The sequence below is a fragment of the Buteo buteo genome, chromosome 14 (genome assembly GCF_964188355.1).
Source record: "Buteo buteo chromosome 14, bButBut1.hap1.1, whole genome shotgun sequence".
NCBI classification, from domain to species: domain Eukaryota; kingdom Metazoa; phylum Chordata; class Aves; order Accipitriformes; family Accipitridae; genus Buteo; species Buteo buteo.
The window spans coordinates 28,537,094-28,562,835 of NC_134184.1; the positions used below are offsets into that span (position 1 = coordinate 28,537,094).

General features: G+C 37.2%; 1 protein-coding gene across 7 annotated transcripts in view; it reads left to right on the plus strand.

Annotated features, from left to right (window-relative positions):
* Window positions 1–25,742, plus strand: part of NAA16 (N-alpha-acetyltransferase 16, NatA auxiliary subunit) — a 72,802-nt gene that overhangs the window by 5,959 nt on the left and 41,101 nt on the right. For 5 of the 7 annotated variants that reach the window (XR_012652918.1, XR_012652919.1, XM_075046109.1 and 2 more), the window contains exons 2-8: window positions 7,017–7,101; window positions 9,359–9,463; window positions 13,290–13,447; window positions 14,563–14,697; window positions 20,798–20,951; window positions 22,471–22,590; window positions 24,744–24,839. Coding sequence is in view for 5 of the 7 variants with exons in the window: in XM_075046109.1 (XP_074902210.1) it covers window positions 7,017–7,101; window positions 9,359–9,463; window positions 13,290–13,447; window positions 14,563–14,697; window positions 20,798–20,951; window positions 22,471–22,590; window positions 24,744–24,839 (853 nt within the window). In the remaining 2 variants the exon portion in view is untranslated. Of the gene's footprint in view, window positions 1–7,016; window positions 7,102–9,358; window positions 9,464–10,602; window positions 12,529–13,289; window positions 13,448–14,562; window positions 14,698–20,797; window positions 20,952–22,470; window positions 22,591–24,743; window positions 24,840–25,742 lie in introns of those variants that run through there. The other 2 variants (XM_075046110.1, XM_075046111.1) reach the window with 2 other exon arrangements.

The following is a 25,742-nucleotide window of genomic DNA, read 5'->3' on the forward strand; positions in this document are numbered from 1 at the left end:
GAGCTGTTATGATTCATGCAACTTCTTTGTCTGAATTGCCGTGAAATCTTTAATGGGATGTTGAGATGAAGTTAGTGTTTAAGGCTTGCATCAGTAATTGCCTTGAACTTGCTTTAAGATGTCTAAATAAAAGCATAACTTTTTTAAAGCCTGAGATTTATATGTGCATGTGTATCAGGTCTCACAAAACAGTGCTGATGCTGATGGTTTTGTTTGCTTAACTGCTCACAGATGCAGTTCCACTAGCTTGTGGAGCACCTGCTAAGTCTGAGTTCTTGCTAGGCAAATTGCAGTTTCATCCCAGGAGATGTTGCAGATTGGTCTCTTCAGTACTTCTACACAAAGTGCAGATTAAAAACTAGTTGAAAATGTATGATGGGGCTATGACTGGTCTAATTTCTAGTGTTGCTGTTGTGGTTTCTGCTTTGCAGAGGCATATGTATGTTCATAAAGGCTGGAGTACCAACTCGAATACTGAGAAAGTTACAGGTGCTAAGTACTTACAAGCAAGAGCTCTTTCTACTGCATATTCTCTTGGTTCTGCCCTTTTGAAGCAAAGGCTATTCTAGGGATTCAAGTTGTATTGAGTGTGTGTGCACCGTGCAGAATTAGACTGGGCCTTAATTTAAGGCAAGTGTTTTAATAATGAGCTGCCTCCTTAAAAAGAGGCATAGTTTATAGGGCTTTTAAAGATGTCCCTGACAACAAATGTCAAAATAACATTCTATTATCACCACATGTTCTTTCCGATAAATACAGTATCAGTTTTACTCTGTCAATAATACAGAATACAAACAGCAGTGGTTATGACTGTTACTGTACAGAATGCAGGTGGAAGTATGTTTTTTGTGTTCTGTAGATTTAAGTAACTGGAAAAAGCTGGTTAAAGGAGAAAATGCTTTTGTATACAGAGAATCAGGATAGTGAAAGCTTAGATATTACTGGTACATTAGTACTTTTGATCAAAATGTTAACACTGTACGTGATACTGGCTGCTTGTTCTATTGTACAACACTGTCTGTGGTCTGACTCAGCACTGTTCTGCATTGCCAAGTCCCCAGGTCTGGGGAAGATGTGGCCTGTCCATTTTGACAACTGAAGCAAGCAAAGCTGGAGCTAGGTTGTCTTCATCTTCTTTTATCTCAGCTGATGAGGTTAACCACCCTTACCAGGAGAGAGTAGGGGGTGGCTGTACATATATAAAATATCAGTAGGGCTTGGGGGAAGGGATAGAAGAACATGTTGATACATTGGAAGGGTTGTCCTGGGACTAGAAATCTAAGATGCTGTGATAATGGGAAAGGGGTAATGAACTTTCTCCCTGGCCTCCATAAGCTGAAGCCACTTCCAGTTGATACTTTTTTTTCCGTTCTCTCAAGCATCAGTGAACTGAAATCAGTGTGGAGAGAGGGCTGCTGTTTGGGGAACCTCATGCACAGGTCCCTAGTCTGTCTCTGAAATTTAATAGTATCATGATGCTTTCTTTTCCGGTGTCAGTATTGCAAAGTAGCCAAATATTTCATGATACAAGGAGCATTTCCAACATAGATGCTGAACTCTTTTGGAACTTAATCATATATAATTCAAACAAGATGGTGTCAGACGTAGCTATCAAGCTGGTGAATAATTTAGTAATTATTATTTGTTAGCATAGGAACAGTATATGCTGAATTCTGCCTAAAATCTAAGGTACTTGGATAACTAATTTCATCAGCTGCTGTGAGAAACATCGATTGTCTGTTAGATGCAGATGACATTGTTTTATAGATGTGAAATAAAACAAGGCTTTTTAAAAAGTCCAAGTGTTAAATGCTAATTAAGAAGAATACTGACAGGTATGCTGATGTTCCTGTATTGATTGTGCCTGGTTTTGGTCAGAAATGTGTATTAATAATTTGGACAGCCCCTAAATACTTGTCAGATAGCTCCCGGGAAAAATTGCTGATCAGTCAGTGATAACTTTGAGGGTTTTTTATTACTGAACTTGATCACCATTGTGGCTTGGACAGATTTCCAGCACAACTGACTTCCAGAATTCTCTCCATAGGGCTTGATGTGTAAGCCTTGTCTTTTTCTCTTGGTGCTGATGTTCCCCATTTAGCTCTTGGGTTTCTTCCTTACCCAGCCCCCCCATTGGTGTTACACAGCAGACACACAGTTTAGAAAACAAGGTGTAAGTATTGAGAACATAAGATTAAAATTTTGTTTAAGTGAATTCTGGATGTTGCCAAAACCACCGGAGTTCTGCACCAAAGTCTTGGCAATAAGAGAGAAGATGCTACCTGGCAAGAAGAATGTTGAAACTCTGTTGAGTGCCGAGAGGTCTGCAAGCAGGATTATATGGAAGTACAATAGCAGGGAAGACTATAATAAACTTAAATGGTATTGTTCTTGGAAAGCTTGAAGCCGTTTTTATTCAGCTACTTAGAAATGGTTAAATCAGTTGAAATGCTTATTTTCCTTTTTTTATTCGTGGTTCTGATGGTCCAGCATGTTTCTGGTGAGGCAGCCTATTGATGTGCAGACCTGTATTAATAGAACGTGGGCTGCACAGGTAGAATCGGAGAACAGTGTTAAATTGCTGGCAGTGGTTTAGATTTAGTGTTTGACAAGTTCTTGTCAAGAGACAGCAAAACCAACTTCCAAATTGCAGTATTGTTATTAAAGAAAATTGCACATAAAATCATAGAATAGTTTGGGTTGGAAGGGACCTTTAAAGGTCATGTAGTCCAACTCCCCCTGCAATGAGTAGGGACACCTTCAACTAGATCAGGTTGCTCAGAGCCCTGTCCAACCTGACCTTGAATGTTTCCAGGGATGGGGCATCTACCACCTCTCTGAGCAGCCTGTTCCAGTGTTTCACCACCCTCATTGTAAAAGAAATTTCTTCCTTATATCTAGTCTGAATCTATCCTATTTTAGTTTAAAAACATTACCTCTTGTCCTATCACAACAGGCCCAGCTAAAAAGTCTGTCCCCATTGTTCTTATAAGCCCACTTTGACCAGTCTCATGGTGAACATATGTAGCGTGTCTCATTTGGATTGAACTTCTTTGCTGCAGCTCTGTTATAGTCATAGACCATCTTAAACAACTTAAAACTATTAAAACATTTAAGTTGATCAAGGAAGCCTGGTTGCCATGCTTAACACTACTTTTTGGTTTGATGTGATACCTGTCCTTCTTCGAAAGTGATACTACATTTTATTCAGCCTTTGTATGAAAATGGTTTATGAAATAATATGTCACTTCAGTACATTCAGAGGCAGTAGGGACAACAAGGTGTGAGGAAGGGAATTGGTTGCTGCAACTGCAGTTTCTCTTTGAGCAGTCAGCTGAGCCTTTTTTGCTAGATGGCTTCTCAGAAGTGAGCATTAATGTCTGAGGGCCATAATGAGATGTTCTTCAGCCATAAAATGGCTGATCTGTGTATTAAATTCTGTCTTCAGTACGTGAAAAGCATAGCTGTTCTCTCAATACAAGACCTTTTTTTTAAGTGGCAAATGCTTTGTCTAGGGAAGTGTAGTCCATAAAAGCATCCCTTTACTAACCTGATGTTGCAAATAGTTAAACATAATTTACATGTAAATGGCAAATGTGATTGAGTAGTGATAGGTGAATTCCTTCTGGCTTATAAGTAATGTTAGCGAGCCATTCAGATTCCTGATGCTGTTTATATTTAGTAGTAGGAGGGGTTTTGTCTCTAAAAAAAAGATGGCATGATACAAAAAAATAAGTTGGAATTTGTGAATGGAAGTTCCTTTAGAAGCAGCAAAGTGCTGTAATACGGGATTAAAGTCTCCTCTTGCTCTTCATTGTTGTATCTTTGTTACTAGTATTTTTTAGCTTTATAGTTACTTCCTAGATGCTGTGCCTATTTGACCTCTATGTAGATGCACTTGATACTTACCTGAAAGCACCTAAAATGATGTCTGGCTTAATTGTATGGCAAAGTCTACAAGTGGATTGTATCTCTGAGTTAGTGTTGAAAAAGGGAATAAACCAGGATGAGATGTTTGCCAGAGGAGGTAACATCCTTCCAGGAACATCTGGTAGCAGAAGTTCTGGATAACATTTTGGCCTTGCCAAAATCTCCCTTTGAGGTTTCAAGCATGTAAACGTTCATGATCTGGCTTTAGTTTTAGCAGGAAATTATTGCCATAAAAGGGTGATGGGGAGCTCACATTAAGCACAACAGATAAGGCTGTTTAAAAGATCAAGTTAATATGCTGGGTTTTGTGGGGTTTGCTTTTTTTTTTTAATATACCAAAGATGTAATGCAGTGGGACAGACACAAATGAACACATTTTAGCTATTATTTGTCGTGATTAGTACAAAACTTGAGAATACATATGGAGACATCAGGTTTCTCAACTACGAAATTCCCGTCTGTACTACAGAATGAGATGGTGTTGTATGGCATCAACCTTTGGTCTCCTGTAAACAATACACAGGTGGAGCACAGTGTGCTTATTCACATTTTTTGGACAGAGAGAAGTTTAAAACAGTCCATTCATGATGTTTGGATGCTTTAAAGCCCCGGGCTTGTCCATGTAACTGAATCTGTAAGCCTTTCAGTATATCTGTGTAAGTTGATGAGAGTCAATTTGTCTTGCTGAGCAAAGTCTGCTTCTCTTACATTGGATTAAACGTATACCAATGTATTGGTATAAATACATAACTTGTTTACAAATGCATGTGTGTGTATATTTGGAGGGAGCAGGGCTGGGAAGTCACCTTCTGACTAACCAGCAAGGCTTGTCCCATGAGCAGTGCAATTGTATAAAGTTGTATTTCATACTGAATCATTATGTTTCTGTAGTCAGTCCCTCTTTTGTCTAGTAACTAGCAGCTGGGCAAGAAATGCTGTGGTTTGTGTCTGGTTTTGAGCTAACCTGTTTATTGACAAGTATAAGTATGCTGGTTGTCTATAAGCAAGCCAAACAACTGTGAATGTTGTACTTGTGCTTCTCAGTGGAGAGCATTAACTTCTCTCTCCCATCTGTCTGTTGGCCTTTGGAAAATGTGATCTTTTTTGTCCTCCAAAAATTTCAAATTTGTCTATAATTATTGAAGTTCAGTTCTTATTTTAGGCCTGAGACTGAACTCTATAGGATAAAAATGTTGGAACAAGGATAATAGATACGATTTCCTCAAGTAGTGGATCTATTTTAAGTGCATACTCGACTCAAATAGCTACTGTTCTATGGTTAAGCATTGCTGTATATTTGGAGTTTCACTCAACATTGCAAGAGCTGTAAAATCGTGGATGAATGTTGACTATTCTGTTACTTTTTTAGGCATACCTGAATAAATTTAGAAAGCATACTTAGAACATCGGTATTTTCTTATGATTCTTTAAAAATAATACTAAACATCTTATGTTAAGAAAGGAAAAATAGATGAATGGAAGAATTTGACCTTATCCTAGAGGGGACTCCGAGTTTTGCTGCAACCTGCATTATTTCTGATAAAGCTCTGGAAACTAGTTCTCAAAGCTCTTTTGTTGCTGCTGTTTAAATGTTAATTGCCATAGTATAACTGTGTGCCTCTGATGGGAACTCCCTGGCCATCCTGCCAGAAGTCAGCCAGGCAGAGCAACCTGTTCTAATATCAAGGTTAGCTCCCCTTTGTTTTGAGGGGTGATTTAGGTGACCTCCAAAGGTTTCTGCTGACCTAAATTACTCTGTGACTTAGTCTCCACTTAATCATGGTTAACTGCAAGTGTCTTGAGTTTCAGGCAACAAAGGCTTAAAAACTGCCTGCAATTAAACCCTTTCCCACAGGCTGGAGGAGGACTCTTGTTCTGGCACCTTAGCCAATTACCTGAAAGTGAACATAGGCATGCTTCTGTATTGCTTGTACCCTGGGAAGCTATGTGATGATGTATTATGACTGCGAAGGAGTTACTACACTCTGCATTAATTTAACAAAGATTTTACGTCTCTCCTGGAAGATTGATGGAGTGGGAGTGATCTATGAGAGACAGTTAAAGTACTCAAGCACATAACTGAAATGACATAGTTTCTCCTGAGAATACCTGTTCAAATTACAGCAGGGCGATACACCTTATTAACTGAAAATGGTGTCAAGTTATGCCTGGTTTGGTTTTTTTTTCTTCAAGTTAAGAAGACCTTACATCATTTTCATGCTTACTGATAAAAGCATGCCTTTAACAGGCTTAAGTAACTTTATTTTAAATTGACCATCTGTAGTGATCAGTAATCAATTTAAATTACTAAGACCTTAATGACTTGTTAACATCAAGTAATATCTTTCAAAAGAAAAAAAGGGACCCAGGTTCACATGTTTTTGTTTTTCTTTTTTCCCTTGTGTTCCCATAGTGGAACCGCATTGTTTGCCAGTTTACCTAGTGATTAGGTAAATGGTACCCTAAATAAATATAAAAGTAGCCCTTAGCTTTACTATTCCAGTCAGAAATTAGATTTATTTTTTTTTTTCAATGCCCAGGTAAATTCTCTCTCCCTGGATTTTCTTTTTTTTTTTTTTGTTACAATAGGTCTAGCCTACTTCATGCTTTCTGTCTTTCTCGCAGAAGTCTATACCGTTAAGAAGGAAAGTCTTCTGTCTGAGACTTCTTATTCTGGGGGGTCACTAGGCCAGGGAAATGGGATGTTGAAGGGAGTGTCTAGGCTGTTTAACACTAACTCTTCTCAAAAGTTCTGTTGAGTCAAGATTTCTAGCTTGGTTCTCTATTTTAAGAATTTCTGAGTTGAAGTAGATTCCTACTTGCCTTTCCTATTTCTGTTGAAAAGGAATTACTAACTTCTTGTAAAAAGGAGACCATGAGGTAGAGCGTTGGCTGCATGTAAATGAAGGTAGATACTGTTCTGAATGCTGAAAAAGGCAATGTAGTATGAATAGTCATATTCAGCTAGAGCTTGTTAGTGATCTGATTACCATACCTTACTGAAAGAACTAGTGCATTTGTAATACTGTGTTAAGGTACTCTGTTTTTAAATGCATTTCAGTGATTGTATTCCACCTTTTTTCCAGAAATGCTATGAACAAAAACAATACAAAAATGGACTCAAGTTCTGCAAGATGATCCTCTCTAACCCGAAATTTGCTGAACATGGAGGTAACTACAGACTGAAAACGTGTTTTTCTTTTTTTCCTGTCATGAGCTTGAATGTAAAATCAGTCTATTCCATACTATTGGGAAACAAAGGAGCCTCTTGCTGAGTATGATTCTGTCCTTATGACTGAAGAACTACTCTGGATTTTCAGTCTTTGTGCATTCAGACCAAGTTTTCACCCTAGCTCAGTCAAACACTTCTGTGTGGTGGCATGATGAAGATCAAAATATATGGTGGAAGCACACTTAAGTGAAGCTTCCAAGTAAGTTGCCTTTCTAGGTTTCTAGGTCAGAATGCTAGTGTGGGTTTTTCTTACATTCCTATTTAATAGCAAGCCCAGCCTTTTTTTGACTATTACATGAAGGTAGTCTGCTAATGAATTTGAAATCTTGCTTTTTTTTAAGTTCATACTTGTAAAATTTTCTGTACTCCATACCAAATTGCTACTCATAAGGAGCGAAGTTAAGCGTAATACTGTTGCTGCTAAGACTTGAAGCTAAGGACAGAATCTGGAGATCCTGTTCTGATAAATATTGTAGGAAATGGGACGGCAAAATGTTGCTTCTGTTTACATCTGTCAGAACTTAATCCTCAGTAAGATGCTCTAGTCTTACTGTATTACAGGATTTCTGTTGCATGGTTCAGCCAATCTTTCCTTCTGATACAGTGAATTTTTCTTTTTTGTCTGCTGTTGAAGCAACCTAACACTGAGTGTGCATGTACTGTGTCAGTAAAATTATTTTCCTATTTGACTCTGTCAAATCTTGGCAAAATAGCCGACTAATCCTGTTCATGCTTCCACCAGCGCCTGCTGTTTCTTCGTTGTCTTCATTGCTTCCCTAGAGATAAAAGTACAGTTCTCGTCTTGCCTCAAAGCTAGAGTGGCTTGTCCAGCTCTGACCTAATGCATTTGTCTCTCCTAGCACTTGTGTTTTTGTAACATCTCAGTATACATCTCGGTCTTTTCTGCTCTTGCTGCCTCTTAAACTTTTCCAGGACAACTAGCTGACTTGGCAGTCCACATACTACTTGGGCTCTGAGCCACTAACGGCTTTGAAGCTTGGGAGCAAAGCCTGGAACGAACAGCTGAAGCAGAACTAAGCCAATGAAATGATCTGATGGGAAGCTGCACTGTTGTCACACTTAGCTTCAGAGACAAGGAATTTGAAAAATGTAGTGAGAAGGTGGCAAACAGATGGATTGCTGTGGCTGGACAGTTATCTCCCTGCTGTGGGAAGGTAGGAGTAGTTTGCCCTCCTTCCCACAGCAGGGATATTCTTTTCCAAGCTTCCTGATATTATTGGGAAGGTATCATTCTAGCTTTCTCTGTTCTTGCAGTGTGCACGTAGGACAACTTAAAAACAAAACAAAAACCTTGGCTCTTGTTGGGTCATCATTCACTTTAGGTGTACTTTACAGAAAATGGTGTTAAAACAGGTCTATCAATGAAACTTCAAACTGCTGTTACAGCTGAACTTGAGATGATGGGCTCTTGCCATTAATACTGGGGAAAAGGTTGCAGCTCGAGGAAAAGCAGAGTACTATGATGAAAATGTGACTAATCTTCTCGCAGGGGCCAAAACTAAGTGGTCTTTTATTCAGCAAAAAAACTGAAATATGAATCTGGAACAGCTTTCAGGCATAGTGTGTGTGTTACATGGAACTTCTTTCCCACAGTGCTACTTGAAGAATGGGGGAGAGAGGGAGCAATAGTCATATCAATGTATTATTTGGTATCTTGTGCCTCTCAATGTTGACTAAAATGCTGCTACTTTGAGAAGATCTCTTACCCTCAAAATACTGTAGCAGGAAATATGGTCCTCTTAACTAATGCTTTGTAAGCAACCTGATAATAGTGGAGCTGACTGTGACAGAGATCTGTTTCTTACAATATGACACAACCTAATGAATTTTTTTCTTGTTCTGCCTACCTGGAACTTCAACACACATTGAGAAACTCTCTAAAATTGCTTTAGCTTATTGATAACTCCCTTAAAGCCAGTTAAATGCCTTTATTAATAAAGTTTGTGTTGTCTGTATTCATCACATCTGTATGATGCTCTGCAGTGGTCTTTTTAAGACCAATTTCAAGAAGGGAAATGCTTCCATATAACAGTCTTCAGCTGTGCTAGGCTACTACCCTGATCTAAATCTATCATTTAATGGGGAACTTTACTGTGTAACAACTTCAAAGGATATCTGCATTGTGAAACTGGCATATGGGAAGTCAGAAACATAAGTATATGATATTTCTTACAGAGACGCTCGCGATGAAAGGATTGACCTTGAACTGCTTAGGGAAGAAGGAAGAAGCATATGAATTTGTTCGTAAAGGACTTCGTAATGATGTAAAGAGTCATGTCTGTATCCTTTGTAATACAAAACTTGATCTTTTTGCTAAGAGTTCTCACTTCTGCAGTTGCTACATTAGTACATGCTTTTCAAGTTCATAATGTGCTCTGTATAAAAAAAGTCTAAGGTGTGTACAGTGAATATTAATTGGTAATCAAATACTTGAAATAAGGTTTTATTTTCCTCTCTACAATTTTTCAGAATATTTAAGAAAAATGCCTTTTGCATTTATCTCTTAGGAAAAGACCATCTATGCTGTCTACTTTCTGCAGAGAATGGGTATGGCTTGTAAAATCTGGCCTATTCTAAAGTTTTCTTCTCTCTTAAAAAGGTGTAAGAAATCCAATCTAGAGGTGCTCTGTAAAATACCCATTTTGCCACTGAATTTTAGATAATGCTTTAGGTCTACTGGCTTGACAACTACTACTGTGTTCTAAGCTTATCTTCCAAAAGTTTATACCTATGAAATACTTAACAGCTACCCAAGAGCTTTGGGAGTAGCTGTCTTCTGTTTAAGCCACAGATAGGAGGCTGCTTCAGGTTTGCACAGAATGCCTTACTTGTTCTGTATGCATTTGAGTTGCATGTTGTGGGACAAATTTCCCATGAAATATTTAAGTTTTTAACATAAAAAAAATCTTCCTTTAGTATCACAGCAAACACTTTCTGATGGCCATTTAGTTAAGACAAAGGAATCGCTGTTTACACCATTCCTATATTAAATGTCCAGGGAGCTTGACTTTGGGAAAAACCTCTAAGTTTATGGAGGTTATCACTAGAGGTATGCCGTAGAGCAATCAAAGATAATTAGTACCTTCTTGATCTTAAAAGCTGAACACCTAAGGAATACCAAAGCAACTTTAATCTATGTGTAAGAAGTCTTGCGCCTTAAATCAGGGAGCAGAAGAATCTGGGCAAGTTAGTGGAGAGTTTTGGGGGGATTCTGATTCCTAAACAAAATTCCAGAGTGGGATTTATCCGCATCACTAATTCTTCTCTGCACTTCATGCTGACTCTCTTAAAACTGTGTAGAAGACTTCCCTACAAATGCTGGAGGGATCTGTGTTTTTTTTCAGATCTGATTTGGCAGATGGGGTGGTCAAAGGGATGCTCTTCCTGGACAAGTTTAAAAAAAAAATTGATTTTTTTTTGGTTATGAGTTTTAGTGGATTTTTATCACTGTTTTACTAACTCATTAAACTTACCTTAAGAAGATGACAAGGATTTTTTTTTCTGAATTCAGAAAAAGTGTAAACTCATCTGAATCCTATTAGGCACAAATGTTCCTGTTTGGTTTTTTTTAGCTGCATCCCTAGAACTAGTTCTGACAAAGCAAAAAGTTCCAACTTTTTGCATTCAAGTATATTGTTACAGCTCTACAGAGAATCCCCTAGAGTAATCTGTCTATGCAGAATTACTTCTCTAGTAAGCACAAGCTAGCTGATACTGAATTAATGCCAGACTATCCATGAAGTTCTGATGAAAGCTTGAAGGCCTCAGTGCTACATAAGCAGAGCTTGGGAGGTTCTCTAAAATAATGTTAACATTTCCTGTTTTATGTGAGCTTAATGCCTGTCGATTGGTTTAAAGGGAGAGAGGTAGGGGATAGCCGCTGAAGTCACCTCCTTCCAGTAGCTGGTTTCGAGGAGGTGGAATACATCTATGCATTCTTAACTTCTTGCGGTAACATTTGAAGGTGCTTTTGGTGTATTTTGTCATATGTGGTTTTTAGAAAGCATCTGGTAGAGGGTGTTTAAAATACAGCTGGTCACTTCAGTGTACTGACTTGTTTGAGGAGGAGTAGAAGGTTTTAATCCTTCTGAGGTTTCCCATATTGAGGATTGGGGGGAAAATGGCTGTTCTGACATTGTTTAGAAATCCAGAAACTTTCTGGTCAAACTACACATGAATTCTGACCCATTTTTGGATATAACTTGAGTAGTTATCTGGTCAGAGATCTACACTTATTTCAAGAATAAATGTTTCAGATAGTGGCGTGTTATACTCAGGACACTGTAGGAACACATGCAAGACTGCCCAGAGCTGTCTACTATAATACATTGGTGGCACTGTGCTTTGATGGTTTGTATCAGCTGTTAAAATTTCTTATGCTTAGTCTTGACTGCTGTATACACTTATTTCTGAATGGGTTTATGCTTTTCTTTACTTGATTGCTTGGTGAAGAATATGATTTATGAAAGATTAAGCCAGGTTACCAGTTCAATCCAGGAATGGTGCTGATGCCTGATAAATTACTTAAAGCATCGTCTTAGTCTAAGCACACTGTTAAAGTGCACATAAATTTTTTTGGACTGAATTGTCTTGCTCTAGGCGAGACAGGTATATGAAGATGCTACATTTAACTTTGATCCATGTCCTGAATACTTGAACTCAAATAGGCAAGGCAGGATTTGTAGAAAGAAGTAGCAGTATTGGACCAGCTGCTGTAACTGTATCCAAAATTGTTTTGTCCCCGTTTCCTGTTTAGTCTTAAATCATCATGGCAGCAATAGCAGCTTTCCTAGCAGTCTCAAAGATGCATATGGAGTTTGTGTGCTTCAGCTGGCTGAAATTAATGTGGTGTTCCTATCGAAATGCAAAACAGTGTCTCTTGCTTCTATATTAGAAGTTTCCTTCAGACGTAATTCTCAGAAGTCTTTTTCTTTGCCTGGAGTCTTTTATCTTTTACTCTTGATAATTACAAAACTGCTTTATATCTTCATATCTAGAACTTAATTTAGGGCATGAGTCTTTCTAAGAAAGAGGGAACTTACAGTTCTGTTTCTTTGATTAATTCGACCACTTTAAATTTTTTATGTGGTTTCTCAGCTTTGAGATATGAAGTTTAGAAATAATTCTCTTTGGAGGGAAAAGTTGGCTTTTGTTTCAGTTCAATAGCATAAGAACTCTTAAATATTTTGGTTATTAGCACTGTGAGTTATTTGTGTCATCTTACTTGAAAGTGAGTGAAGGATGCACGTGCCCCTCCCCAAGATTTGCTGTGTTTTATTGCTTCAGAGGCACAAGGGAGAGCTTCTTGAGAGAACTTTTGAGCCACTGCGAATTTGAAAATTCAAGTAAGTTCAGATTTAGTGCTGTGGAAGATGTTGCCTTAGTGAGCTACTAGTAACCTCAAGTAGCAAAAGGTAGATCATGTCAAGTAATCTTTCTTTTAATACGACTTTTGGAGACTGATGTAAACACGTGTGGTATAATGCATTGCTATGACATGTTGGTTTCATGCTTTGAATTCAGAGTTTTTCCAAGATAAAAAAAGGATGCTTGTGAGAAAAGTCTATTGAAATGACACACTGCTGATGGAAATCTGAGATGCTGAGAATGTGACAAAGACTTTTGATGCACAGAAATGCTAAGATTTCCTTTTGTCAATGAATAAAGTGTAGCTCTGTGTTTATCCCTTACTGTAAAATCTGGAGGCTAATTGAGGTTAGATAGGCAAGTGAGGAAAAGTAAAACTTGTACACCAATTGTATTGACACTTCTAGGAGTAAGAATTCCTACTGTAATTACAGTAGTATGTTTTAAACAGTACATATCTAGGAATAACTCTTCTGGGTCTTGTGGAGTTTGGACTGTTTAGTTTGCATAACAATTTTTTGGGGGATTATGGATGTGACAAGATTTTTTAAAGGAGACTTTATTGCTTATTTAGAAGCATTTAGTATTTTAAAACGTCAGTCAAGTCTGGCTGCAGTAATAAAACTTAATTTGTAAGGGTGCTGATCTTCAAGGAAGATGTCAAGTTGTTTGGTCTGTAACAAATGCATTGCAGTTACTTTGTGAAAATTGTGAATGTGTCTTCCTTAACGTGCATTAGGTTGGCACGTCTATGGTCTTTTGCAACGTTCTGATAAGAAATACGATGAAGCCATCAAGTGTTACCGGAATGCACTCAAACTAGATAAGGATAATCTACAGATCTTGAGAGATCTCTCTTTGTTGCAGATTCAGATGAGAGATTTAGAAGGATATAGAGTAAGTATTCTCTTTGAATTCCTGTCTACTGCTATTAGCATTCTCTTGTCTTTGCAACTCTTAAGTCTTTTATTGGAATCAATTCTGTTGCTGCTTGTTTTTACTGTTTTAAAAGTGTTTTAAGCTCTTGTTCAGGAAAGCGTGAAAACATATTGCAGCAGAGCTCCATATAATGTTGAGAACAGAACTAGAAGTACTGTTATTCTGTGCAATTTGACTTGTGGATCACCTTGTAAAACCTTAGTTCTCAACTCCCTTTTCTCTAAAATAATGAGAATAAAAAGGATAAGACTTAAAAGCTTATCAAGTAGGAGTACTTACTGTACTATTGTGAAGTACTGCAAACAGCGGTTTGGGTGTGTATACTGAAGGTGTTTTTTTTGAGAAGTACACTATCATGTTTGTTTTGAGTATGTGGGAAACTTGCCTCATGATGACCGATTTCCTGAATGCCAGTACTGATTTTATCATAAATAGAACCTTAAAATTTGTCTAAAAACAGAGTTAGTGGTTTCAAAATGTCTGAACTGATTTGGCTATGGAAGGGAGAAGTCCTGTTCCTATTCCATCCTCTTATTTCATGTGAAGTAGAGGACTGGATTGTGGTCTTAGGCATTAGTTGGTCACCTTCACTGGAGATGTTGAATTTGCTAATGCAAGAAAAGGCAATAACTGATTTAGGGATATGATTTGACTCGTAAAGGGGATCTGAAGTGCTGCAGCAGTATGAAGACTTTGTGACTGGGCATGAAGAGAGTGGGACTGCTCTTTCAGTAGCAGTGAGCTCACGCTTTCGAATGGAAACCTCTGAGATTTCAAAGCTCTGTCTTTGGAAATAATTTAGGCCCTTAACAGGTACTCTTGAAAATGACAGCTTTTGTGTCCCAACAAGTAGATTTTATGCTTTGTGGCATGACTCCTATATGTAGAATGTAGCCCCCAGATTTGAGACGAACGCGCTGCTTTTCCCCATGCTGTTAGAATTTAAAAAATTGCCTAGGGCTTTTAAAAGATCTTTTAAAATATTAGCTGGACTGGTGTTAAATCATAATAAAGGTGTAGTAACTCCTTTTTAACATCTCTGTTATCTTTAAATTGCTTTTCTTTTATTGAAGGAGACAAGATACCAGCTACTTCAGCTGCGCCCCACACAACGGGCTTCCTGGATCGGATATGCCATTGCATACCACTTACTAAAAGATTATGATATGGCCTTAAAGCTACTTGAAGAATTTAGGAAAACCCAACAGGTAAGACTTCCTATTCTGGAAGGAGAACACTTTCTGTATAAGAGACAGAATCTGAGGAATTAGTTTTTTGTAATTAAGAAGAACTAATTAGGAATTGGTTAAGAGGAAGAAATCTGTTATTTGTGGAGTGCTCTGCTTTAAGCAGAAAGGTTTCTAGGAGCTTAGCAGCTGATGCAAATTATGCAGGAATACTTCTTCTCCTTACAATAAGCTGTTAGGGTTGAGGATGTAAGGGTAGACTGATGTGGAGTAACAGAGTAACTTAATGTTTGTGATACTTGTAGCTAAAGAAAACCTGTGATGATCCTGTCCCTTTACAGTAGGCAAAACTTCAGAAAATACTGTTTAGTGTTGGATGTGCTCATTTGCTTTTTCTCCTGCATAGCCTGGATGCCATTACATCTCTACAAAGAATGTGAAAAGGAACTTTTTCATTGCTTTGGATGCATCTATATATTATGCACTTAAAATCAGTGCTTGGTGACAAAGCAACATGAAAGCATAGCTGAAAATTCTTTGTTTGAGAAGATCTGGCGTTACTGAAACTTGTTGAAGTAAATCAAATGTTACGATGCTAAAATAACTGAGTATAACCTTTTTTTGAGAGAGACCATTCCCTTGTTCTGTTATTGGTAATGCAGAACTATAAAGTCTGAATTAACAGAACAGAGTGGATGTGTTGATTATTCTGTAACATGGAAAGAAAAATCATGTTTATAGACGCATTCAGCATGGGAGGTGTGCTGGAAGTATCATGCAGGTACTAAGATATTACCTGATCTATGGATTGTGATTTTTGTTTTTTGAACAAAAATCTTGCATCCTTTCTGAGAACTGCATTTGAGATCTTATCCAGCCAGAATGGGACTAGCTGTAAGAAAGGAAATTAATAATTGCTAGGAGAGACCAGTGTTTGTGTCTTGATCATGTATCATGGTCAAAGGATGTTGCAATCTGGGTATATATAGCTTGATATTTCAAAAGAGCTGTAACTTCAGTGTTGAATAAAAACTGCAAACAATAAGTTTAAATGAAAATTGGGTCATCTTTTATGAGCGTTTGACAGCCAAAAAGTCATGGTTCTTGAATGAGTTGGCAGAGCCCAATCTGTGTTCAGTGTTAAAATGACTGTTTGAATTAGAATATATAATAGATGGAAACACTGCAAATGAAGTGTAAGAAATTGAGGCTCTTTCAAGGACTAAGATGGCTTAACAGTAGTACTGGTCCCTTGGAGAGAATGGATGTGATGCTGTTAATATCTTTTCTAAAAGGTTTTGTGTAAATATGCTTGTTTGAGGGCAGTCATGATGAAAAACTCTTCAGTCTAGTGACTAAGCCAGATTTAAATACCATCTGCCATAGGTAAACATGCACAGCAGACTCAACTGACTTAGTAAGTTATCAGAGTCTTAAATCTTGCCCTAAAACAAAGAAATCCTGAGAAAATCTCAAGCTCTGATGCTTCTTTTTTTTTGTAAAACTGGAAATATTTGGGAAATTTCCATAAATAGGAAAATGGTTCATACTTGAATGATGAGCTGTTTAACTGCTGATTAGCATAATATCAGTCACAGGCAAATGGTGGAAAAGCTGGTTAAGCATTAAAGGACAAATATGCTACAAATGTTGGACAACATGAGTTTATGGAAAGTTAGTAGTGTCAAGCCTTTCCTCTTTTTCAAGATTAGTAGAGACAGTTAAGCGGTGTATTGTGTTTTGTCCCCCCAAACGCTAAAAATAAGGATCACCGCATTAGTTTCATTTCTCTTGCAAATAGAGTCTTGTGCTTTGCTGCGCTAGCAACCTGGGGAGTGCAGGCCTGTTGTAGAGACCCCAACACTGGAAAAGAGAATCAATGTGTCGGGTCCAGAACAGTCAGGAGAGCCCAAGCAAGCTCCCAGTTCAATTTTGCCACACTTTGGCTCTTCCACAATAGTCCCCAAGTGTACTATTTGTGTGGTCTCTGGATATTTAACAGTCCTGCACTTGAAACAGTTGAGTTCAGGATACTCCATTGATCTTTGAGGAGGTACACTTCTTGCTTTACTTTCCAAATCTCCCCTCTTGCTCTGTACTCTGTATGCACTCCAACTCAATAGATGAACTTTTTTGACTGACTTGATAGGATATTGAATGTAACTGATAAAAGGGTGATGTTGTTCAAGGTTTAAAAGGAGGGTTGAAAGAACGAAGGGTTTCCAAATACCTAGTGAATGGGAATCTTCAACAAACTGATGGTTTCAAGGAGTTTTATGGCAATCTGTACTAGGCCTGATACTGTTCACTAGTATTGTTAATGAATAAAGTAGTAAATGGAACATTATACATGAATGTTATGTAAAATGCTGCTGTCAATAATTGGTAAATAATGGTGATGTAGGGTGATCATATTAATTTACTTGGATTACTGAGGCAGCTCTGTCCATTCAGATACGAATTAACAGCCAAAACCAAGCAGTAAAACTAAGAAAAAGGTCAAGGAACTGTCACTTTAGTGGTTGTAGGTGAGTATCTGAAGATGCAGTATTACAAAATAACGGAGCTAATCTAGCTACAAGCTGTTGCCAAAACCAGCAGTCTGACTTTTTCCTGTGTGCTCCCACTGCTTCCTTGTGCAGCACTGGTTGACTCGTGGAGGGCTGGTTCAGGAAGCCCAAGTGACAGAAAAATAATCACTCTTTTGAAGGATTGATTGGCTGAACTGAACAACTGTGAGGTGAGAGGGGAAAGAGGAAGGGGAATAATAGAGGGAAGTGAACTGCCTTTGTTGATCCAGGCTGTAGTTAGATTGACTTAGCTTATTGTAAAATTGTGTCTCAGGGTAGACTTATGGATGAAAAAGCAAAAAACACACTTATTTCTAAGAAGCAGGGATTTTCTCTATAGAGCACTGATTACTGTGAGAGATCAAGACTTCCTGATGATGCTGTTTTTAAAAACCTAGAAAATGAGCAATATGGAAAGATAAGAGGACTGGAGAAAATGCTGTCTAGTGAAGGGCAGAGATTCTCTTTGTTTACTGTAAGCAGAAAAAACCTAGGTGATTCTAGCACAGTTTAGATACTGCTTTTGGGAGGAATGACAGCTAGGAGGATTGCTTAGTGGGGAAAAATAAAGGAACAAGTGGCAGGAAGTTGAGCAACAAATTCAAATGATATATCACTCTTTATCACTGACAGTTTTATTCTAATGGCTAAGTTATCATTGGAAATGGTGAATTCTCTGTCTCTTAGTGTATCCAGATCAACGTTGCCTGTCATCTGAAAGCTGTAAACTAGCCAGATGGACAATATTTCAGTCAGAAACAGGTTATGAGGTTGAATGCAGACATCACTGCAGGAAATATAACAGCCTGTGCTGTCCAAGTTAAATCAAATGATTTAAGAGTCACTTCAGAATTTAAATTTTGGGAAACAAAGGTGTAAAACAACTATGCAATTTGTTTTACTGTTGTATGTCCCATTTTTCCTTTCTTCTTTTCCAGAACAAAATTTTTATTCTTAATTTTTATTTTATTCCTAATTTCTGCATCAGGCCCACAATTACAGATATGGACAGAAAACCTCTGGAGTTTTGGGGGTCTGCTCTTAGGTATGTTTTGGCTGCCTCTTGTCACATTCTTTCAGTGACAGTTATGTTAGGGCATCTGCGGTTGTACAGTTGATTCTTTTTTTTTTTTGGTCCAGGAGAGGAAGAAATTTATTCCAAAACAGCAGAATTGAGTTCAAGAGAAAGTTGGACATCCTGTGCAAGAATCATAACTCTTCTGGGGGGGAGGGAGGAGTAAAGATATATTGTGCAGCAATAACAATGGTGTGGAAAAAAACCTTTTTATAGAATAACTTATTCTTTATAGGACAATCTGATTATTCAGATTAAGTACTGGGGTTATAAGCTGCTTGCCTTCTGATGAATTGCACATTTAAATCATTATTAACTTGATGAGATTTCAAAAAATGAACTTTTCTTAAAAGTACTTTTAAAAATGGCTTCTTAAATGGAGCGACAGTAAGCACAGTATCTTTCTGGTGGATTTGCCCTATGTTTAAGCAGCAGTTCATTTGATTTTTTGACATTTCATAATTTCTTTTGTTAGTCCAGCCAAGTCAGAAAAGCTACGAGAAGGTTTATTGATATCTGTTTCTTCTCTTAAATATTTTTTTGAAGGGTTTTGGGGGTAATCTATGTTTTGGAGGCCTAAAACTAATTCATGATGTGCCAAAAAGCTGTGCTACTTGTGGAATTTAGATATATGTATTGTCTTGGAGGGGAAGATACTTTTATGGAGGAAGTGAAGGAGAAAGAAATGAATTGGTGCTCTGCAGTTTCAGTTCTGTGGTGTTGCCGTAAGGAGAAGCAGGAAGACATGCTTTGATGCTTAACCCCTGTTGCATGTGTCAGTTCCGTGAAGTAGTTAAAAATGCCTTCCAGGTAACAAGGTTTTTATTAGTGACTTCCAATGTTTAGTATGGATAAAAGTTGAGCAAAGGTGGAAACAGAAATGGAGCTACAGATAGAGGAAATAGACTTTAAGAAATGGGTAGGATTTCGTGCTACCTGCTGACTCTAGTATGTGCAAGGTCTAGTCTTGTTCCGTTAGCCTTCATTTACTATCATATGTTAGCAGTTACTAAAAAACACTTGAATGCTGTTACTTTCGGCCCCCAAATTGATACTTATTGTTGGATATATACTTCTTTACGTTGTTTTATTTAGCGATGCTGTCTTTCAGAACGTTTTTATCTAAAAGGAAATCTTCCTTCTAATAATTCACAGTACTATAAAAGCTGCCTCTAAAAATTCAAAGAGCATGTAAACAGAAATGTTAAATCTCATAGAATTGATCTGTGCCTAGGGAAGGGCTGGAAGTAGTGATTTTAGGACAAGATTCTTTTAATAGAAATGTTAATTTCAATCAGTTTAATGTTTTGGGGTTTTTTTGTTGTTTATTAAATTACGTGGGTCTTTAAAGAAGACAGAGGAAAAACTTTACTCAGGGAACAGAATAGTAAACCATTTGGTGACCAATGTGACTTCAAAGTGTTGCTTGTTCAGGAAGAAACAAAAGTATGTAGTGTCATGGGAAAGAAAATCATTAACATTTATCAAGTTCAGCTGCTGATCTATTTTTGTTATTAAAAAAATAATGTTAGACTGTCTTTCCTACAATTTCTATTGAGGCAGTATATTTCACGTAGTAAACTTGTATAGATCTGCTGGGGATTGTCTGCAGACTTCTGCATTTGGTCTCTGAAGTTCCTGCAGTTTTATCATAATTGAAGTAGCTTCCGTGTGTATTAGTGAAGAGCATTTAGTATGAGATAATTATTATACTTCTGGCAAGACTTTTCATTGCCTAAATACACTTTAGGGAGTTACCCCTAGAAAGGAATACTGGTGAATGTCATCCTGTTTCAGTGTCTGATGTATGACTGGAAGGTGGATGACCCACTAGTTTTACTATAGCCTGTAGACAAAGTCCTAGGTATGCCACTGGCAGCAGACCTCGAAATAATTATCTGTTGCTTGAAAACACTCTTTGCATGCTTGTGCACTGTACTTTCTGGGGGATTGAACTGTAGTACAGAGAACACTTGGTTAGAGAGAAATAGTGCAAGTTTCCTGGCTGAAAATTTCTAGATGTCAAACTATGGCCAGTATTTGGGTGGTTCATTGCTCTTGGAAATAGTTTGAGTTTTTGGTATGCTGAGTATTGTGATATCCCAGCAATCTGCTACAGAATTTAGGTCAAAATTGTTGTGGAGTACATGAGTTCTTCAGAAGGAGAAGATTACCAAGATCTTTGCAAATTTTATTGAATTGTATGAGAGAAGGCAAGGATTCTGTTTTTAATTAGCTGACCACAGTGATAGAGAAAAGAGAAATACAGGAATTCTTTTAAACTGTTCTCTGACAAGGGATATCCTGAATGAATCTAATTCAATTGTGAATAATGGGAGGTTTACATTTTGAATGTTTGAATGGGTATATAAGTTGACCTGATATATTCTGTAGCCTGACTCTTGTGTTCTGTAATATTGCATACAGTGGAGGTACAGGTAAATGTTAACTAACCTATTGCTTTTTTCCCCCCCAGATTCCTCCTAACAAAATAGATTATGAATATAGTGAACTGATTTTATATCAAAATCAAGTGATGAGAGAGGCAGATCTATTTCAGGAATCTTTAGAACATATAGAGACATATGAAAAGCAAATATGTGATAAATTAATAGTAGAAGAAATCAAAGGTAAGTCATTCTTCTTCCCTCAGCCAATTTTGTTCTAAACTTTTGCTACTGGCTTTTAGATATCATAAAGCAGTAAAAGAAAAAAAAGGTCATGTTTTTAACTGATTTGAAACAATTACTCTAGGGAAACTGGTAACATCAGATTTATAATTTTGTGCTGAAGTAACTTGTCCTACCAAAGTGGAGAGTGGATGTAGGTAGTTTAACTTGGGTTGACACAAGAACAGAGGAGATCTCAGAGATTATTATGCTTGCTCATACTAGAGCAGCTTTCTGTAAATCAGAGCTAGTATAACCCAGTTTTAATCTCATGGAGAATACTGTTTGTAGTACAAACACTGATTTTTTCTTTTTTTGACTGAAGTATCAAGTTCTTGTTTCCTTCTTAAGCTTTCTAATGCACTTACTTGTATTGCCCTATTTAAGTGAATACTGAAGCTGACTTTTTTTGGTTAAAAATAACCCGCAGTTGTTTTCTGGATTCAAAGTACTAATACAGAGTTCTGAATATGCACAATTACATAGTGTAATAGCACGTATTCTTCACCTGCTCGTTGGTTGCACAGTTGTAGTGGGTTGACCCTGGCCAGCAGGTGAGGCCCACACAGCTGCTCACTCACTTCTCTCAGCCTCCCTTGTCAGGACAGGAGAGAATAGGAAGAGCAAAAGCAAGAAAACTCATGTGTTGAGATAAAGGTAGCTTAAGTGAAGGAAAGAGGAAGGGGGTGTGGGGGGGGGAGGACCCAGATGCCAAGCGTTGCAGAGGCAATCACTCGCCACCTCCCACAAGCAGGCTGATGTTCAGTCTGCAGGCAATGGCCATGTGCCCAAACACTCCTTCCCCTTCATTTTTATTACTAAGCATGACACTGTTTAGCATGAAATATCCCTTTGGCCAGTTTGGGTTAACTGTCCAGGTTGTGTCCACCCCCAGTTTACTGTCCACCCTGGTGGGGGTGAAAAGTCTTGATCCTCTACACGTACCATTTAGCAGTAGCAAAAACATTGATGTGTTACCAATGTTTAGTCACAAATCCTGAAACACAGCACCGTACAGGCTGCTGTGAAGAAAATGAATTCCATGCAAGCCAGACCTGGTAGAACAATTTACTTGGCAGCAAACCAGTGTGATTTAACTGGTTAGTTGGTGTGAAAAATATAGGTGTAGTTAAGTAAACAGCCTGGTAAGGAGCGATATAGTCAAGTGTTGGAGTCCTGAAAAGAAGAGTTGCTTGTTCCTTAGATAATCCCAATAGCTATTTTAAACACTCGGATACAGGCATTCAAATAATCTTTGTTTTCACAGGTACTGAATGCTCCAAACTGTGTTGAGCTATATGTGTGGTAGCTTCAAGTAGCACTGGTAATAAACAGTGAATGCCTCTGGAAAAATAAAGCCTCTTTTTCAGTATCTACATATGATTAAGCCCAATTTTATGTGTTTAGTTTTGTAAACTTTACTCCCAAGCCATCAGTGTTTTCTCATGTAATTCACAGTTCTTTAATGTGTTGTTTTTAGGAGAGATGTTACTGAAGTTGGGAAGACTGAAAGAAGCTGGTGAAGTATACAAAGAGTTAATTGAGCGCAATGCAGAAAACTGGCATTATTATGAAGGCTTGGAAAAGGCCCTACAACCTAGTAAGTTAAGATACACATACATTGAAAATATGTATGATAAAGGATATACTTAAAACTCCTGTTTGATATGCTGCTGGTTTAGGTTAAAAAGTTTTACGTGGCAGAAAATTATGTACCTTCCAATCTTGAATATGATGTAGTTGTGTTTATCCATCTTAAAAAATGTTCACTGAAAAACCTGTATGCGTGAAAATACCAACAGCAAGTCTTTTTCTTCTTGGAGCTAAAGGTGGCATTTGCTAATGTGCTTACACAGAGAACATTTCCTTGCCACATGCGAACTTGGAAACCAAATTGCAATTCATTCCTTTCTAGTAGTTTATTGTCAGACTACTATTGTATATGACAACATAAAATTGTCATTCTGAAACTTGTTTAGGTGATACCTCTTTCTAAGGGTATGTGGAGAGATACTCAAATAACTATTTCAGATGGCCTTTTAAAGATAGGCCATCTGAAAAAAAATTTTTTTTCTTTAAGCTGACTGTTCTCTGGAGGAAAAGGTGATAAATGTGATAAAAACTGTTACTCCAATGCCAGATCACATTACTGCCTTTCTGTCTTTCCAGGAAAATAGCTCATTGTTTGTTTGGGTTTTTTTAATTACAATATTGCAACAATTTATACTATAGCTTAAGTGTTTTGCACTGGTAACTTTCCCAAGTGTTTACCTTTACACAGGAATGGTTTCCTTGTATTTCACTGTTCACTAATTAGTGAAAGTTTTATTGGAGTTATTCTGATGACATCATAAATCATAAGCCCACAAGGATTTGTAGATATTATAGCTGCATTATATTTCTCAACCAGCTTTCTTCTAGGAAGTTTTACGGTTGGGTTTCATAAGGTCTGGGAATATGGCTTGTGATTGGGAAATGAAAATGATTGCATTTGTTACATGTATGCAGACAGTAGTGTTGCCTTTTGAATGGTTTTCCTAGTGTATCCACAGAGTTGAACATAGTGATCATTGTTTCAGAAAATAAATTACCCAGGAACTTGATTATTCCGTTTGATGTAATGAATATGTTGATGTAAATGTGTAGTTCTTAACAAAGAACCAATCCAGTAGTTTATTTGATGTATTAAAATCCTATGTAGATTAAAACTGTACTAATTTATAAAACTAATAATGCTACTTTATTTTTTAGGTGGTCTTAGGACTATTTCCTCCCCCATGGTAAGTTCTGGAGCTCCAACTTGTGACTTCAATTAGGGCTTTTATATGCTTTAGTTCCAATCCAAACATGACTTTAGTATAACTTTTAGAACTCTGTATCTCTTGGAGCCACTGGGTAACATATTCCCCCCCCTTCCCCAGCATCTGAGCTCAGTGACAATATAAATTGTTTTTCTTATGAAAGGAAAACAGATGTATTTATTAACATATATGTTGTCATAGTCTTGATCTGTACATTCAGTTTTATTTGAATTGCTTGATGACTTTAATAATATTTAAGCAAAATTGATCTTAATTATGTGAAAATGGCATTTCAAAGCAACAGATTAGTTTTATTTAATTTCTAACCACATTGGAGCTCCAAAGCATATTATGGGGGAAAGGGGAGGAGTGGGAAGAAAGATCTTTAAGTAGCTTTATTTTTGTTAAACATTAAAGTATAAAGAGTTCTGGTGCTCAGTACTTACACTGGCAGTATTGTGCCCCGTTTTTGCTGCCACCAGAGGACCTATAATAAAGGCATGCTTGTATAGTGTGCTATTGGTATACCTATGATTTGGAAATGCAATATATTTCTCTGAATGCTTTAAGTATGTCTGAAATGGATACATAGTGGAAAAAACAGTTAATTGAAACTGAGTGTGTCAAACTACTGTGTGAATGGGTCTGCACAGCATGTAACTGAAAGAAACCAAACTCTAGTACTGTATGATTGAATGTGCAAGGTAATTGTCATGTTTATCCTTACAATGATTAATGCTGGTAGTTGTGTATTGTACATACAGTGTTTTCAGTGAAGTTTTACACAGTAATGCTTATGGTTCACTGGAAAAAAAAAGCTTGAAATGTTTAAACTGTTCCAAATCCAAACTGTGTAAGAAGTCTAGCTAAACTAATTCTGAACATTTAAAAAGATTTAGAAGAATAGTTTTTTATCTCTGTTACTTATATCTATTATATTTACTGATAATAGGCACTTTAGAAGAGAGGCTTCAGATTTATGAAGAAGTTAGTAAAAGACATCCCAGAGCAGTTTCACCTAGAAGATTACCTTTAAACTTTGTTTCAGGTAACAAGTTGCATATCTGTTCCGTAATAGTTTCTTATTTGGTTTTTTTCCTTAAGTTTTCATCAGGCTGTTGAATGTGCATTTAATACCTATTTGGGCATTTAAGCCTATTTGTACATATACACAAATCAGATGTACGCGTTTCTCCTGGAATAGACAAAATTATTTGGTGCGTTTTAGGAGTTGATAGAAAAAGTTTATGCGCTCCAGCATGGTCATGCGAACTATATAATGTTTGTATTGATAGAACTACAGTACAGGATGGTATATAGATTGTAGGAATTCTTGTACATCATTTTTCTGCATCATGCAAGTGAAGAATCGTAAGTTAAAAGGTAGGGGGTATAGTACACTTGAATTAAAGGTATAGGGGTGTGTATATACACACACCTTTCCTATATCTTTAATATACATATATTTATAAACTAACTTACAATTTATAAACAGTGAAACCAGGTGCAAATGATTCATGTAACAATCATAGTTGCATAGGACTGATGAGTTTCCAGACAGTTTTTGTACTGGACGGAAAACATTAAGTCTTTTTTTAGGACTCTGCATATCTTATGGGTGTCCAACACTGTTGTAGAGCCATTAGAACTTAAATCTACAACATAAACCAACTTTGTGCTGATAATTTAATAAGAATAGGAACAAAAAGCAGGCCTGTGGTATTATGTAGCACAAATTATTTGATTTTTAATTTTATAGCTAAGTTGTTTCAGTGACTCTGTCCTTCCAAAAGTTGTTTTGAAGTATAGTGCACAAATATGCTCGGTTCTAGAGGGAATACGTATATACTTTTTAAAACAAAGCTATGGTCTTCCAAAATAGAAGGAAGGAGGCTAAATGAAATGGTAAAGCCCATAAAAATATACATTTGGTATGTAGCTGTCTAAGAGC